Below are 17898 nucleotides of genomic sequence, written 5' to 3' on the forward strand. Positions count from 1 at the left end.
AGCTCTTTCATACCGTGTCATTTGCGTTTCAAAGGTGAGTGAAATGGAATTATGTAGATGCCATAGTGTTGTTGATGAGTATTGTTGTAATTGTGTCCTTTATGCTATTTCAATCAATTGCACTTTTCCAAATCTAGTCTGCATTTTCTTGCGTCTCCTTTTTACACTTCTCGCCAATGCGATTTTCCGTCCTCCGATTGAGCCACGACGCATTAACTGTAAGGTCCGCACTCTCCGAGATCCGCTCTTTCCTCGCATCGGGGTTCGATCGGCCGGGCCACGTGATCGAGGTGTGGACATGTCTCCATCCTCACGTGGGAGTTCCTCTCCCGAAGAGAGGAGGCCTCCTGAGACCCCAGCACAGACTACCAGACTTGTATGTCCCGATACAGGATGTCAAATGCAGCGTGCCACAATAATCTGGCAGTTTGCCAGCCAGCATGCTTTTCTGGCTATTCTGAACCCACAATCCTCCGCATATAGTAGCAAGAGGTGCAATGCTGTCGTATGTCTTCTTACAACAGTAACACGATATGAAGTATGTGATTACGAACACCGTTCCACATTTCCTGTTTCCTGCTGTTTCATATAAAAAGCTTTTAAATAACAGAACAAAGGGGGACTTTTATTGTGAAGACGTTAAAGGGAAATGTGTTGATTACTGAATTAACTCCGCCTTTTCGTGGCTTTTTAATAAAACTCCACTAGTACTGCAGAGGAGGAAGAGTAAGCAGATACAAATAAACAGATGGGGGGGCTTTTATTGTGAAGACTTTATAGGAAAGGATATGAGTTTGCAGCCGCTCCTTTGACCGCGATCACTATCCCATTAGGAAGAATCAAATGTGGACACACATATGCAGACACGTACATGGCCTTCCTCTCGATACCACGATGACTTGGCTCGCCCTCTTTGCGCTCTTCTTCTTCATCTCCGACCAGTGTTTCCGCGTTGCAAATGTTCACCCTCTTTCATCCCTCGCCCGACACATGCTCTTTGTCCCACCAGGTGACGCCTTCCCGTGGACGGTCAGCCTGATACAGTTCAGCGTGTACACGTTGCTGGGACAGCAGCGGAGCCTGAGCCTGCTGGAGCCCATGGGCTGCACCTCCACGCTGGCCGTCACCTCCCACAAGCTGCAGAGCTGCTCCGAGGGGGGACACTCCTTCGTGGTCTGCCTCCACGCCGATCTGCAACCCGTCCAAGTCAAGTGCTCCAACCCTCAGGTCAGTGAGGCGACGCCGGATCTCACGGAGTAGTCATCAGATTTGCATGTATATTTATACAAATCATCCCTGTCGTAAACTCTCCTGAAATACGAACACACACAAACACACACACACCATAGCCCTGGCAGGACGGTCCTGCTCCTGCACGATTCTCTCCCACATAGATTGACTCCAATAAACAAACTGCCTCCTCTTCTTACACGGCATCAATTTCACGAAAGTGGGAGCGTAAACAAGAGAGTGTTGCCTTGTTTGCGTCGGTCAAATATTTTGAGGTTTGGGCGAAGGAGAGCGGGGGGGATTGCAAGACTCATCATCATTGTTTTACAGTGCGCTAGAGAGAGCCTGATGAATTTGGACAGATTGGAAACGGTTTGTCTCCCCGGTTGGGTCTCCGTGTTCTCTGTGCCATTACACATGTTTTGTTTTTCCCGCAGTTGAATTAGCTGTATTGAATTTGGTTCCTCTGTAAACACTTTATCGGGGCGACCTTTTCGAGTGGCCGCACTGTTAAATGTCTCTGACCGCCGTGGTGATATTGAGAGGAATTGGTACCAGACTGACAAATGAAAGGCCTTAATCTGGTGGTGGTGAAAACATTCCCAGGGATGAGGAGAGCTGGTTGGTTCTGAAGGGAAAAGTTTCTTTTTGCTTTCTTCATCTCTGTTCTCCCTTTCAAATGGAGTGCCTGTGTCTGGCAAAGCCGGGAGGGCTTATTGCGATTATATGATGAGTCATTATTAGTTTCTGGGTCCAATGAAAAATTCTCTCCTCTCCTCTCCTCACTTATCTTCCCTCCTCTCCTGTCTCCTCTCCTCTCCTCACTTCTCTCCTTTCCTCTCCTCTCATCTTCTCTCCTCACTTTTCTCCTCTCCTCTCCTCTTATCTGACTTTAAATGCCCCCTCCACACACACACACACACACACACACACACACTCTGAAACAAAAGAGACCCCACACTTCTTCCTCCTCTTTCTAATTAGCATCTCCATTTGTGGGAACGTTTACTACAGGTTGTCAGAGCGCTGCACAGCTGCTGCACGATAAGTACCGCCATGACAGTTAGATGAGAGCACTTGTGGGTGGTAGAGTCCCATCCAGCATTTTGAAACATGAATACTTTTAAAGTCAACTAATAAAACCAAAAGAGCTTGGCCTCTTAACTTCCCCTGGCATCTAAACTTCATTTTTGTGACATTAAATCAGAGTTTCCATACTACGTGGATTACTTTATGGCACAAACAAAGATATTTTTAGAAACTGGGGGTGAACCAGTCGAGCCTCGGGGTGTTCTTTTTATCTTGAACTAGCCACAGGTGTCATGGTTTTAATGTTTAAGAGCTTGTACACATGAATAAGCCCGTTTCCAAATGGACTTCTTAGGGGTCCGACAGCAGCAAAGACATGAAAGTGAGGTAAGGGTCTTAGAAAGCATTACGATTATAATAGGATAAACAGGCACATGCAAGCATAATGTATGCATAGAAATGAAAGCGCAAACACAGGATTATCAGCACACGGTATTAACATTATGGGAAATTTAGTGTTCTGCATTGAGTTTTAATTTTTTTATTATTTTGTTGTATTCTTTCTTTTGAACACATTCAACTGTGTTCTTCTCATTTGAAGTCCACACTAGTTCATTTAGAGATGTTTTTATTCTACCACTTTGTCTATTTGCGTCTGTAGATTTGTCCCAAACTCACCAAAACTTATCGTTAGATAATGCATCATTTACATATGCAAACATAACATTTCAGGAAACTAAGTAATCAAATGGTGAAGTTTCATGGTGATATTTTTTTACTATATTCACTTCAAAATGTATGTCATTTTACATACTTACTTACTTACTTATTTTTACTTAAAACATATCTTCTTTTATTTTTAAATCAGATTTTAAATCACCACTTCAGCAGCTCTTATATCCACCAAACTCTCCAGTTTCATTCCTCTCTATAGTCTGAAGGTTTTTTCTGAGAACTTTGTTCACATATCATTCACAGTCTGAATTATCCAACATTTTATTACTAAAACATGGTTCAATTGATTATTTTAATGTCTGTTCACATTATCTCCAGATGTATGGAGTGATACAAAGAGATATCTAAAAACCTTTTACTCTAATATGTTAAAGGAATGAAACAAGAACTTTGAACCTGGCTTTATCCAACGTTCAGATTTCTGCTCTGGCAATGTATGAGAATTAGCACATATGTAATAATATTATGCCTCATTTGTGTATTTAAACATGCAATTTCCAAAAACTTGTAATGCAAAATATATTTGTCTTAATGTAAGTAATCAACTGGGGAAGTTTCATGGTGATATGTATGTGTTACCGTGTGTACCCTATTCACCTGTAGCGTCTCCCATCAATGGGCAGGTGGCCTTGTAGTGCTGTGCTCACTGAGTATCATTAGTACAAGTGTGTCTGTCAGAAGGATGGGGCTATAGCTGCACTTGTACCTTATCAGGACCACCTTGAAATCAGCACACACACCACCAGCCTTTGCTTTGACCTTTGACACACACACATACACACTAATACAGCCGTACACATGTACGCGCTCAGCTACCACGCATACTCAACGACATTTTACTTCCCGTGAAGTTTCTGCGTAAACGTACTGCTCAGATGAAGGAACACGGCGCACTCACCGCCCGCATGCTGTCCCCGTCTTTCATCTGCGTGTTGTTTTTATGAATGACTCACTATTCAGGGATATCATGAGCAGGAAGTAGGTGTAGGACGGAGCAAATGGCAGAGGGAAGATAAGATATGAATGATTGAGTGTGGTAGGAGCAGACAAAATATGAGAGGGTGCATGAAACAAATTAGTTGACGGGTAAAAAGTGAAAAGCAGCGACTGAGATCCAGACTCTGCTAAAGAGCCCCGCTGTGCCTCACCCCTTCCCCCTCTCTCATCTCTGGGCATTCGTCGCTTCCTCCACATCTGCTGCTGAGTGCAGAAGGCCTTGTTGTGCTTTGGTAGGACTTCCAGGACTCTCAGGGACGGGGAGCAATGGAGCAGCGCCTCTCCTGACGGCGCTGCAGTCGGGTATGGCAGACAGCTGTTGGCCCCCCCTGCACCCTGGCCGTCCGCCGGATCGGCGTAAGCGGCTCTTCCTGGACATGTTTGAAAATGGCCCAGCTGTAATGTATTGTGCTGCTTTTCATTTTGATTTATGCTTATTTATGGAGGGCCTCCCTGTAATGTGCGCGCTAACAGGCGTGTGTGCAGAACTTTTTTTGGAGGAGAGAGAGAGCTATTCCGCATGTGCGATCATGTGTCCGTGCACCTTTTTTACTTTTGAGGGCTCAGTTGGCTGCAGAAGCGAAGCGTTCGAAATCCAGAAATTAGCTCACTGTGAAAGAGCGTGGCTTTTCTTTTCCCCCTCTCTCTCTCTCTCTCTTTCTCTCTCTCTCTTTCCCTCTCTTCTCTCCTCTTTTCTAAAGAACACGGGGTGAACGCATGAATAACCAAAAGCATCACATCACATTCCCCTGCCTGCCCCTCATGTTTTCCACTCTTGTTTTTGGCTTTGTTGTTGTTTAAAGCCCAGGCCCTCTATTCATGTGAACACATGATAAATAGTTGAGAACACTTGACGCCGAGTCTTCGGTTTTTTCCGAACCGTGGTGAGTTTTTTTTGGGGGGGGGGGGTTGATGACACAACTGAACTTTCCTCTCTCGGTTGTTTCTTTGGGACTTTTTGTTGTTATGGATAACAAATGTTCACTGTGAAGCACGTGCATGAGCACGCTGTGCCTCTCAAATAATCTTATAGTCGATTAAAGACACGAACACCTGACCTTTTGTCTAAAAGAGCGTTACGCTGGAGAGTGAAACACACGGGGATGGATGTCGTGGTCCGTTTATGGCTAATATTTCCTCCTTCACTAAGTTTAGTGTCGCATAACTAAAAGATGCCAAAATCAAATCATGCTAATGGCCTCAGAAGTAAGAAGCACACGAGAACTGCCCAGTGCAGCTGCTTGAGTCAGAGCTTGGCAAACACACATTTTAATCTGGTTTCAAATATTAAGACTTCTTGTGGTGCGTCAGGTCTATCTTTGAAGGCAGCCGACTTCATGCGTGTGTGGGGAGAAAGAGAAAGTTTCCCCCCCCCATACATCCGATCTCACCTCATCCCGGCCGGTGTGAAGAACGACAACTCAAAAGGGCTTCTGTCTCTCTCCAGGTTCAGCTGTTGTACGAGCTCCTGCTCAGCTGGACCTCCACGTGGGCTCGTCTTCAGAGGCACGGCATCCTGCGACAGACCTCCAGCATCCCGGAGCCGCCCGCCGGTGGTGCCGCCCCGTCGTCCCCGGTGCGCAGCAGTGCCGGCACCGCGCTGCCGGACACCAGCACCTGCAGCCCGTCTGCAGATTTTGGCTCCCCCACCGAGGTTTGTTTAATTGGGTCGGTTACGTGTTTTTTATAAGGGATTCTAGAATCTGCACATCTAGTTTTTATTCCCTCTCCTTCTTCTTCTTCTTAGAAACAAAAGCTTCGACTTTTCTTTTATTTATATTTACTCATCTTGCTGCTGCTCCCCTCTACCATATTTCCACACTACAACACAGTATGACACTCTGAGATTCTTGAATGAAGAGTGCCTTACAAATAGAATGCATTATTATTATTAGTATCAATGTTTTTAACTGTCGTCATTCATTCTGTTTCTCCAAATGTTGCACAAATGCTTTCTTGCATTGATTTTGATGAATGCAAGAAAGCATTTGTGCAAAATGCGGTTGCCCAAATTTAAAAAAAGATCAAAGGTCACTGATAACTTATGAATGCATATGCCTGATTAAGGCAATTTCGCACAACCGTCTAACAGGATTTAAAAAAAAAAAAAAGGAGGAAGTGATGACACGTTGGACAGGCATGGATGTGAGCTGCACCGTGTCTGCTTGGGGCGGTGACTTTATTGTTTCGAAGAGTTGACTCAGCGCTAACGCATGCAATGTGTCTGAAAAGAAATCTGTTTTGTTTGGGAAGGAATTTCAAAGCTGGAAAAATCTCATCAGTGCTTGTGTTTGGTACATTCTTTGTTTTTCTTACAGATACTCCAGATAGGCTGTGAGCTGTGTTTGATTCATGTAAGCTGGGCCTTGATTGAGTATAAACCTCTTAATTTAGAGAAAACAATAACCTGTATTTACATTTGTTGCTGGGATAGAATATCTAACCCCGTAGCAGTGCGTGCAGGTATGAGCTTCAGAGTTGTGTAGGAGGCAGCAGCTAATGCTAAGTGTTTTCCTCTTTGCCTCTAGGTGATGACAATGTGGAGGTCTTTTTCTGCTTCTCCTGTTATTACAGTAGCAGCAGCAGTGACTCGCTGGGGGTCCAGGGCCTTGGGGGCTTTAGACACCGGGGCCTTGCGTAATATGGATGTGTACATTTCTGTGAAGTAGTCAAAATGCCCGTGTTGATGAGTGTTTGTGTTGTTAAGCGCTGGCACCTAGCACTGGGATTTAATGCAAGGCGACCACCAAGGGGCCTCACATTGCTGACAGGCCCCTGGTGGTCACAGCATACCACCCCGGGAGCCAATAAAGTGTCCGTGTGAGAACTCACACACACACACACACACATGGAAAGCAAAGTGTTTCATACGTCGACGGGCATCTGTGTCTGCGTTTGTTCCCGCGTGTGTTCTTGCGTCACAAGTGGCAGCGGTTCAGTTCGGCAACGGCGAGGGGGGGGGGGGGAGACGGGGGCGGCGACAGTATAGCACGTCTGTAACAAGGCCACCGAGGGCCCCCCGACAGCCCACTTGTCACTGTTTACCTAAGTACAAACACTGGTAGAAGTGTTTAGTCCTCTGGGAGGCTTGGTGATTGAGCAAGAATGTAGGAGCTGTTTTGATAAGTCTCAGCAGTAGTGGCAGCAGCCCCCCGGCCCCCCCAGCTATTGAGTCCACACAATATTCTGTGACATGTATATATGACACACCATGGTCCACTGGTTGCAGCTTTGACCTGCATCTCTCGCTCTGTCTTCTCTCATCACTGACCCCTCCCACCTGTCCCTAAATCCGTTCTTCTCGCTCCACCCGTCCCTGTGATCTGCCCCCCTTGCCTCTCCCCGACACCCCCCAGCCTGCTGTTGTCTTCCAGTGTTTGGGGTGGATGATGAGCGAAGACAAACTCTGCAAAGAAAATAAACCCCGGGATCCTCGGGCCGTTTATGCCGCAGGGGCCCAGGAATTAAACTGTATACTTTACAGCTTGGCTTTGTGGAGGTGTGGGAAAATATCTCTCTCTCTCTCAGAGTGTGTGTGCGTGTGTGTGTGCGTGTGTGTGTGTGTGTGTGTGTGTGTGTGTGTGTGTGTGTGTGTGTGTGTGTGTGTTTAGGAACACCTCTACTGAGCCATGCCACCACATGTGTTCTTCAAGGCCTCACCTTCATAAGAGGAGGAGGAGGAGGAAGTTCCTGTCAATCATAAAAACATGAACTTTTTTTTGGAAGTTGTTAGTGATGTTTTTTCGTTTTTACAGTGGATTGTTTTTTCTTTCTGTTTTAACAGCACTGACTGTGGATGTTGTCATTGACACCATGTGATCGTAACATGCAAAATGACAGTGCTGGGAAGTTTTTGAGAACGCAGCCTTTTCTCAACTTTCTTTCTTAATTTGGGTTTTCCAAGTGGTCTAAAATTCCAGGTATGGATTAAATTCCCTTGAAATTCTTAATTGCGTTTTTTCTCCAAATGTCGGCGATTTCTCTCTCTTTTAAAGTCACATATCCTTCCACTTAAAGGCCAAAAGATCTTTTTAATAACTTTCCAAAATGAATACACTCATGTTAAAATGTCTTTTTCTCACTGACCCCTGTTAAAAAAAACAAAAAACAAATGTCTCTTGTCGGAGAGACTACGAGTTTAGAAGTGACAGCAGCGGTTCTGGCTGGCGAGCAGCAGCAGTTGGGTGTCCGATGCTCCGTGTAACCACGCTACAGTACACAGTGGTCTGAGCTTCCCACAGCGCCAGCGGCTGGCTCCTGTTTCCACACATGACATTACAGAGTCTAATCCTACCGACCGGCCAGAACTGTAAACTAAACAATCCAAACCACACACACACACACACACACACACACACACACACACACAGGCAGGCCCGTGTTTTGACTCCAACTCAACAATAATCAGTCCCCAAATGGCAGTTGACACTAGAATATCTCTCATTGAGACTGACTGAACACAATTACTACTTGGCTCACATTACTCTGTGCCAGTCACCGTTATTACACACACACACACACACACACACACACACACACACACACACGCGCGTGCACACACACACACCTTGGCTGTTTGGTTCCATGGAAACACATAATGACACTGCTTGACACTTGACTGGAGTAAATGCTATTTCTGGGGGAATTACGTGATTACGTTTTTGCCTGGTATTTTTGTCCATATGGAGAGTATTTAATTTCATCATGTTGAGTTTGATGAAGCTTAAAATCATGTTATATAGTGTACTGTGTAAACGATGTAGTTGATCCAGTACCGGACTGTATTTCCCATGCCTGCAGAGCTTTCAGTGCCCTCCGGCCTTGCCAAGTTTGTGCCTGTGTTTCTGGTGCATTTTATCTGATTGAAAATCTCTTAAATTCTTCAATCGATAATGCTTCCCACGGAGCGCATGCTTCTCATCTGTTTCTAGAGGCCCCCGACACGCTGTAACGTCGAATCTATTTCTGAATCAGTATAATCCTTCATTTATTTATATCATTGTCATGCGTTGTTATATATCTGCGTTGCTCTGCTGTCAGCCACCCTCAACTGTGAGATGAAATTAGATTTGCAATTTAACATGGGGCCTCTCATTCTACAACCCTCCTCCCCCAGATGCTCAGCGGGGACATAGTTCCCTCATCTGGACCCTCTTTAAGACGCTGTAATCAGCCCAGCAGCTGTGGGCTTTCTAATTGAGATGGTTGATAATCTCGCTGACCACAGCCAGCCTCGACAACCATGACACAATCTGTCATTACCGCGCCGCGATGGGGGTGGGGGGGGCCTGTGGAAAGAGTGAAACCCCGCCTTGCCAGCACGGCAGATTGCCATATTGTTTGTTTGCAGGCTTTTCACCCAGTCGCTCAGATAGATAGTTTGGGAAACAGATGAAACCAGGAAGAGCGCATGTAGGAATACAAAACTGTCCCTCAGTGCTGTCATCCTCGATGTCCTGCCAAAGCCCCAGTAATGAGACAAGAGCCCCCCCCCCACACACTTCACTTCTTATTCTCTCCCCAGCTGCGAGATGTGTGCGTCCTGGCGCACTTGAGTGAAAGCAGGTCACGTGGTGCTTAGTTTTGGGGTTAACACCAGTGACAGCACCACACAATGCCCCCCCCCCCCCCCCCCCCCCTCCCTCCCCCCCCAGACCACCACCACCACCACGTCGCTCAGCTCTGCTCACCAGACACTGATGTCATCTACGCTCCAAGAGGCAGGAGGGATGAAGCCGGCGGTTGCTTTGCCTGGCGGCTCCTCGCATGGCGACGACACTTTGGAGCGCACATTCACACAAACACATGGCAGGACACCAACGCAAGCAGATGGACCGACTGACGAGTCAGACACAAACTCGTTTCATGAAATGTTTGTTTCTTGTTTTGGTCTCTTTGACTGCTGTGAACTGACGTTCCAGTCCTCGGGTTTGAATTTGATCCGATTTTCTGAGAAGTTTGAGTTTGAGTCAGTATGTGCTTGTTGATATCAATTTATTGCCTTATTGGTGATACTTAAATCATGTCTTGTCACCAGCCCTGGTTGAACACATCCTGTTTTGGCTCCCTAGGGCGACTCGGTGCCGGCTGGAGATGACGGCCTGTTTGCCGACACTGTCACTCTGGAGCAGAAAACTAGCAGCATCGGAGGCACCAGCGGGAAGGTCAGCCTTTGGATGCAGTGGATGTTACCCAAGGTCACAGTCAAACTGTTTGCTCCCGACCAAGCTGCTAAAAACACAGGTACTGCTTAACCTCCACGTGATACCTGCGGCTCTTTTTCCTTCTTTTCAAATACAATGAATCTCAGTTATTTTTTCCAACCTCTGTTGCTGATCGCTAATTCACAGCTGTTCTAAACCAGATAGAAACCTCTGGTTCTTAAAAGTAAAGCCAATGCAGATGTGCCATAAAACCTGCATTCTCTCTAAAGTCCATTAGGGGGCGACTCCTGTCGTTGTATAGAAGTCATACATTATAAGTTAAGACAGAAATTATGGTAAATTTATAGTCAAATAGACCATACTACAGAGTATGCTTTAGGGCGGGGCTACAAGGCGATTGACAGTCGCTACCAGTCATGTGCTCCGTGTCTAACACGGCGTCCCTCCAAATATGATCACTTCCCTTCACTGGTTGTAAGAAATCAAGATGGCGAACTCAAGGCTTCAAAACTGCCGTTGACAAACCAATGGGTCGCGGTACGCCGGCTACGTCCACTTCATATATACACGTATATATTATATGTTCTAAACACATGTTCATAGTAGCAGCAACAGAAGGATGGAACCATTGAAGAAGAACTATGAGCAGTGACTGCCTGAATTAGCATAGCATTTGTTATTAATCGATTAATCTGTGGAATAAGACAACAGAAAGAAAAGTCTCACGTCTGGGTTTTTTTTTGCAATTGTCTCAGTGTGAACGAGTGCAGGAAGCCGCTCAGAGATCTCACAGTCCATCGACACTTAAAGCCACCGCCCCCCCCGCCCCTGTTCTCGCACATATTGTGCACTTGGAAGGGAAAAGCAGCTGGAGGAGAAAGAGGGATTGGAGCGGAAAAGACAAATAAATAAATGGATGATGAATCCCAAGCGAACCGCCTCTTCTCCCCTTTAGATTTACTGCGGCGATGAAAGGCTAGATTTACCTTTAATTGGTGGCTGTAATATTTAGCATCTGCCAAGCAGATCGGCCGGCTTAAGGTCTTTGAATGGTGGAAAGGGAATGTTTCGGAGGACCTCACAGAGATGGTTTGACTTAGAGACATCCTAAATAGGCATTGCTTTCGGATTTGGGCTTAATGTGCACCATCTGAGCAGCAAGATGAACTTCCCTCTGGATCCTCTGCGAGCAACACATTCGGCATGTTATTGAAAACAAGAGTTGTGTGCAGGCGATACATTAGATGCCTAATGTCACACGGACATTCTTGGAGATAAGCGAGCCACAGTCATGACTGCAGACAATCTGCTATGATGTAATGTGTTTTTCTACTGCAAAAGGAAATAAGATTCTTGTCTCTCCAGAGAAATGGGGGGAAAAAAAGAGCCACTCCAAGACGCATTGGTCCTGGGCTCTAGTGTTATGCTATTATGTGTTGGAAGATTAGAGGTAGAAATTCAAGCGTGAGGCTCCAGAGGCTCTGCTAAAGGCACAAATCAGTGCTCTTCTTTTAAGAAGAACCATCTAAGACCTTACACACTTACAAGCTGAGTTTAAATAAACCCTCATAGATCAATATCAACGCCAAGTTCGGAGGCCATGAGTTATGAGTATTTCACAGCTCGGAGAGTTCTTTCCACAAAAAAGCTGACATGCCTTGTGTTTCAATTTTAATAACCTGTTGGGAACCTCTGCGGCAACAGTACAATAACAACCATAGATTCATATGCATGAAGTCCATTTTCCCCAAGCCAGCCTGTCATTGTGGGACTTTCTCTTGTGGAAACAACGAGAGGGACACAGCAACAGTTAAGCTGGTGGGCTCGGCGCAGTACAAAGTGAATCAGTCCGCCTAAAGTGGGTGGGTTTGTTTGCACACTGGGGGCACGCACATACATTTTAATGACTACACACACAGTAGAGTCTACATGGACATGGACTCCCTCTAGTCAGAGTTCAGCTGTATCTGCCAAGCACAATGATGGCCATACGGCGTGCTTCAACCAACTCAAAGGGGCGGCAACAATTAAGTTACCTGAGTGTCTTTCCATTGTGGTTCACTTCATGTTTTTCGCTTGTGTGTTTCTGTCAGAGATCTGTGTCATCGGCGAACTAGAAGACCTGAGTGCCTCAGTGGATGTCCAGGATGTCTATACAAAGATCAAATGCAAAGTTGGCAGCTTCAACATCGACCAGCACAGATGCAGGTAGAGTACATTGTGTACATGTAAACACGTATGTACATCCAGGTCAGGCGGCAACCTCCGGTTCTGAAGAGTGAAGCCGATGCGGAAGTGTCTTAACACCTACATTCTCTCTCCTGACCAACAGGGGGCGACTACTCTGGTTGTATAGAAGATATGCTTCATGTGTTAAAGCTGTATTCTCTCTACTGTCCACCAGGGGGCGACTCCTCTGGTTCTATAGAAGATATGCTTTGTGTGTTAAAGCTGCATTCTCTTTACTGACCACCAGGGGGCGACTCCTCTGGTTGTATAGAAGATATGCTTTGTGTGTTAAAGCTGCATTCTCTCTACTGTCCACCAGGCGGCGACTCCTCTGGTTGTATAGAAGATATGCTTTGTGTGTTAAAGCTGCATTCTCTTTACTGACCACCAGGGGGCGACTCCTCTGGTTGTATAGAAGTATATGCTTCATGTGTTAAAGCTGTATTCTCTCTACTGACCACCAGGGGGCAACTCCTCTGGTTGTATAGAAGATATGCTACATTTGTTAAAGCTGCATTCTCTCTACTGACCACCAGGGGGCGACTCCTCTGGTTGTATAGAAGATATGCTACATTTGTTAAAGCTGCATTCTCTCTACTGACCACCAGGGGGCGACTCCTCTGGTTGTATAGAAGATATGCTATATTTGTTAAAGCTGCATTCTCTCTACTGACGATCAGGGGGTGACTCCTCTGGTTGTATAGAAAATATGCTACATTTGTTAAAGCTGCATTCTCTCTACTGACCACCAGGGGGCGACTCATCTGGTTGTATAGAAGATATGCTACATTTGTTAAAGCTGCATTCTCTCTACTGACCATCAGGGGCGACTCCTCTGGTTGTATAGAAGTGTATGCTTCATGTGTTAAAGCTGCATTCTCTCTACTGACCACCAGGGGGCGACTCCTCTGGTTGTATAGAAGTGTATGCTTCATGTGTTAAAGCTGCATTCTCTCTACTGACCACCAGGGGGCGACTCCTCTGGTTGTATAGAAGTGTATGCTTCATGTGTTAAAGCTGCATTCTCTCTACTGACCACCAGGGGGCGACTCCTCTGGTTGTATAGAAGTCTATATACAATGACTCTACTACCGACTCTAAGCAGGGTATGCTTTAGGGCGGGGCTACATGGGGATTGACAGGTCGACGTATACGGCGTCTCTACGTCATTCCTCTAAAGTCCAAATATGCTAACTCCCGTTGACCTGTTGCAAAAAGCCAAGATGGCGATGGCGAAATGGAGGCTTCAAAACATCAGTCCACAAACCCAATGGGTGATGACATGACTGCTACGTCCACTTCTTTTATAGAGTCTGTGATCCAAGTCTGAAGTCATGGCACAGCGGACGCCTCCAGCTCAAGGACCGTGTGATAGAGTCTGTCCACCAGGTCCTCCTGCCTGCTCTCACGGCCCAAGAGTGTAAACACACACACTTCACCACCAGTACCACAAATACATTAGCTGTTCTCACTTGTGCTCAGACGGGGGATTTCTTCCAGATTATCACCTCTGCGTCGTCGTCTTTCCAGACAGCTGTCGCAGACGGACTAACGGGCCGATAAAAACCAGCCAGACGGACACACTGAACGGGCTCTGGGCTGACCCAACTCTGACTCACGGCGCAGAGTTCAGTCCGTACTGCGCGTCAGTCCGTTACTCTTGAGTCTGCGGTGTCTGGATCGATTTCGCAGAAACATCAACATGTTGTTTGGGGAAGGAAAACCACCGGGCGAGTTTCCACTGCATCTCCACCGAAATCTCTGTGTTTGTCAAGTTCCAATGGGATAATTTAGCTGAAATTACGAAAGACCATATTGCAGCATTGGGGGAATTAGAAGCTGTAACTAAAGATGTATATATTTTTCACACACCCTACACACAGGTTCCCATCAATTAAAGGGCGGCCTCTGTTCAATATTTAAATACCTATCTTTTCCTGTATTCCTTCCACCCAGCCTCGATCACGTACCTCGGCGATGGAGTCAGCGGCTCTGAGCGTGTACGTGCCTGAGGTCTTGTTCTGTTGGGAGGGGGACCACTTTAGCAGAAGGAAATTTCCTCTGTCTCCGTCTGAGGAGATAATGAAACAGCGATCTCTAACGCTCCGGCATGTTGCACGTGTTTTTTAGGGGTCCTGTGAGCCTACGTGCCCGAGTAGACATTTTCACACAAGTCCCTCCTTTTCTGGATCGAGCCAGGCATGGAAGGGGCGCTTGGCCTTCCTTGGCCCGTGCTAAACCCCGTCGTTAGCAATCAGTGCTCTCGAAGCTGATATGATAATAGATGCAGATTCTGATTTGCCAGTTTTTAGGAAACCAGCTAACCCCCCCCGTGTGCTCGTCGATCATCTCAAACTGACTGTCCAGCAAGCGTCTCGTAGACCTCCCTGTCTCGCTGCAGTCGGCTGATTTATGATCGGGCCACATGTGTTCCACCCAGTACGGAGAATCAACCTAAGCCAGGACAATGTCAGTTGTTAGACAGCTTCAGAGCGTAAAGGTGTCGCGGGTCGTTACATCACGCTGCTCTGCTCGCCACAGGTGTGTGTCCAATTGCATCTGAGACGCAGCCAAACCATAATCTCTTTAGTAGACCTCTATGACTCCCTAAGTAGATAATGGGTCAATTTACTTATTTCTAGGTTATTTCAGTTTAATGTGCTTTTAACAACGTGGTCTCAGCACACTTTTTTAAACCAAGCAAAGTTCTGGCAGGCGGAGGCACTCCATCATCCGAGCCAGGTTCTAGTCATGGCTGTTCAGGGCTCCTGGCCCACTCTAATCTGTATCGGCCACATATACAAGAGAGCTCACTGGGGTCGAGGTCCATATTAATCATTCTGAACAGATAATTGTTAGGTATGTCATCACCCAGCCCAGGTTATTTGTGTGCAGCGGGTCCAATTAAATCAAGCCTGACAGAGAGAAAAAATGTCTCATCCGGCCTCAGGCTATCTCACTGCTGGAAAACTAATGGAATAATAGAAATGGCAGGAAAATATGTGAGGTGAATATATATAATTAAATCTCTGATTACATCAAAAAAGGAGGTGGACCAAGAAAGAAAAGGGTGGCCGCTCATGGAAGTCCGTAAGTGTGAGGGCTCATAACTCATGGAGGAGCGGCGAACCCCTTCCAGTAGGAAGATTAGAAATTAGGAAGTTGCTGCTTCTCCTTGTTTTAGCCAGGTCTCCCTTAGCAACGGTGCTGAGAGAGAGAGAGCGATAGAGAGGGGACGGCCAGTGACAGTTCATCCTTATTGGCTCCAAGGAGCTGCTCACATAGATTGGAGCTGATGTCTTCCAGCTGTTCCCCAAATGGCTCGGAGCGAAGGATGGCTGGATTGGAACCGAGGGGGGGGGGGGGGTCGATTGGAGAAACGAAGAGCTTGTGGGGGGTCCATGTTCATTGGTCACTCTTACAAAAGAGATATTCACACAGGCACACGCAGAAAGTTGCCTTCTCTCTCAAGGAGCTCTCAGTATCCTGCTTGGGGGGGGGGGGGGGCGTAAAAGATATGATGCGGATGGTGTTGAATCGTTCCCTTTGTGTTAAAACATTTTTGCCATACATGTGTTGCGCATGATTTGGCATTCTGTAGGTACCGTCACAACTCTGTGTGTGTTGTATTGTCTTCTGTAGTATAGTGTTTTTGTTTCTCACAGGTGCTTTCTGCTTCCTACGGAGGGGCCACCACGGGGGGGGGGGGGGGGGGGGGGGAGGAGATTGATTGTCACCAAAATAATCAATAATCTGATTTTTTGTTCATATCAGTTCCCCAAGTTAACACATGTGTTGCATTATGATTAATATATCAAAGCACGGTCTGAAATGTAATCATAATGTCAGTTTTCCGTACGTAATTAACCTGCATTTAAGTCTCAATGTGTGCCGCCGCTGCTGCACGTTTGATACAAATGTTGGTATCAGTGTGTGGTTTTTAATTTAGCCATTAAAGAGATTTCCTCTGCCACAACAGCATGAGAACTCCCAGATGCCCAAGTTAAGCGCAGCATTGTGTGTCTCTCTCCAGGCCAGGGCAGGGCTTGCTCTCTGGCTACTATGAAGGACTCATTCTGCAGTGCAAGGAGGCCGCCGTGGTGAGGCTTCTGCCATCGCAGCCGTCCGTAGGCCTGTATACACGGTGCCTCTGCTGCTCCTAATCAAGGGCATTCGTCTCTGCTCGTGCTGGACAGACAGGAACATAAATGAAAAGCATTGATAATACATTGATACACCTTCAAACTTCAATGAAGACAAAATAAAATTGCAAATAAGTCTAATTTACGGCATAACATTCCCCTGTCTTTCCAGTGGCTCTGATTGGCTATAATCAAGCCAATACAATCTGGTGACATGCGTTTGTGTGGGTGGGAGGAGACTAGGACATGAGCCTCCATTCTCTTGTTGATGAACACTTATTCTGGTGATGGTCTTATACTGGTACCTAACGCATGGTAATGTGTTGGATCAACATATTCTCCCTGCAATCTGTCAAATACCCGCGTTTGGTCAGTGTTCCTTCACACCGTGACACTTTAGGTGACCGTCTAATGTCAGTAAGTGTCAGGGACGGCGTGTCAATATCCGGTCGTTACATGCACAGTCTTTTCAAAATGAGCTCACGACACATAAGACTACCGGATCACGAAAAGTCGGGTAAAGAGCATCGGTCTCCTGTTCAGAACCATCCATCAGCACCACCTGCCCGTTACCTCGCTCTGGTTGTAAGCCTGCTGCGGTGCGCACACACGCTAAAGGTGCTTCTGCGTCGGTGTCAGAGGCAGAGGAACACTGACCAATATGCCACATTTGACCCATTGTGGGTTGTTTGGATATAGCAGAGTCTTTTAATCAACTGAATTAAGCATTGGATAATGTACACTAGCTTAAGTAACAGCTTTTATCTCGTGTACAGGTTAGGGGTTTTAAGGGATTGTAAATTGTAGCCTGCTTTTTCCCATTCAAAATACTGCTCATCCCAGAATTCAACATGTTGTTATTATTACTGAATCTTATAAGACCATTCCACAATATGTCAGCTGGTTCAACTCCTTTTGGTTTTAATCAGCTCTATATTTCATTTTTCCCCCAAATGATCTTGAGGTTTCATGTCTTTCTTTCTTTTCTTCCCTGTTTGTGTCCCCCCCAAATTCTTCTCTATCTGTATTTCAATCAATATCTTCCGCGTGACTCCTTGCCTCCTCTGTCCCATTTCGGCACCTTCGTCCTCTCTCCTTTCCTCTCCTCACCTCCAGTACGGAGGAGGGTGTTCGGAGCTCGGGCGGCTGTGGAGGAGTGGTGCTCTCTTGCACTGACAAGCTGAACAGACGCACTGTGTTGGTTCGACCCGTCAGCAAGCAAGAATCTTTCAGCCACTTCTCTGGCTTTTTCCCTCCTGTAAGAATCCGGCTCTTCTCCTTTTTTTAGTTGTACCCTGCTTGACCTCCAGTAACAGTGGCTCCTCAGAGAGGTTCCAGAAGCCAGTAGTTTGATTTGGTTTCAAACTGTTATT

At 46.3% G+C, this 17898-nt stretch overlaps 1 protein-coding gene across 1 annotated transcript in view; it reads left to right on the forward strand.

Annotated features, from left to right (window-relative positions):
- The window catches only part of LOC117727940 (vacuolar protein sorting-associated protein 13B-like), a 305167-nt gene that overhangs the window by 155954 nt on the left and 131315 nt on the right, over nucleotides 1-17898 (forward strand). Inside the window, exons 24-28 of the mRNA XM_034528491.1 lie at nucleotides 1010-1227; nucleotides 5438-5644; nucleotides 10062-10233; nucleotides 12248-12362; nucleotides 16417-16483. Coding sequence (XP_034384382.1) covers nucleotides 1010-1227; nucleotides 5438-5644; nucleotides 10062-10233; nucleotides 12248-12362; nucleotides 16417-16483 — 779 coding nt within the window. The remainder of the gene's footprint in view (nucleotides 1-1009; nucleotides 1228-5437; nucleotides 5645-10061; nucleotides 10234-12247; nucleotides 12363-16416; nucleotides 16484-17898) is intronic.

Source organism: Cyclopterus lumpus, chromosome 25 (genome assembly GCF_009769545.1).
Source record: "Cyclopterus lumpus isolate fCycLum1 chromosome 25, fCycLum1.pri, whole genome shotgun sequence".
Classification (NCBI taxonomy): domain Eukaryota; kingdom Metazoa; phylum Chordata; class Actinopteri; order Perciformes; family Cyclopteridae; genus Cyclopterus; species Cyclopterus lumpus.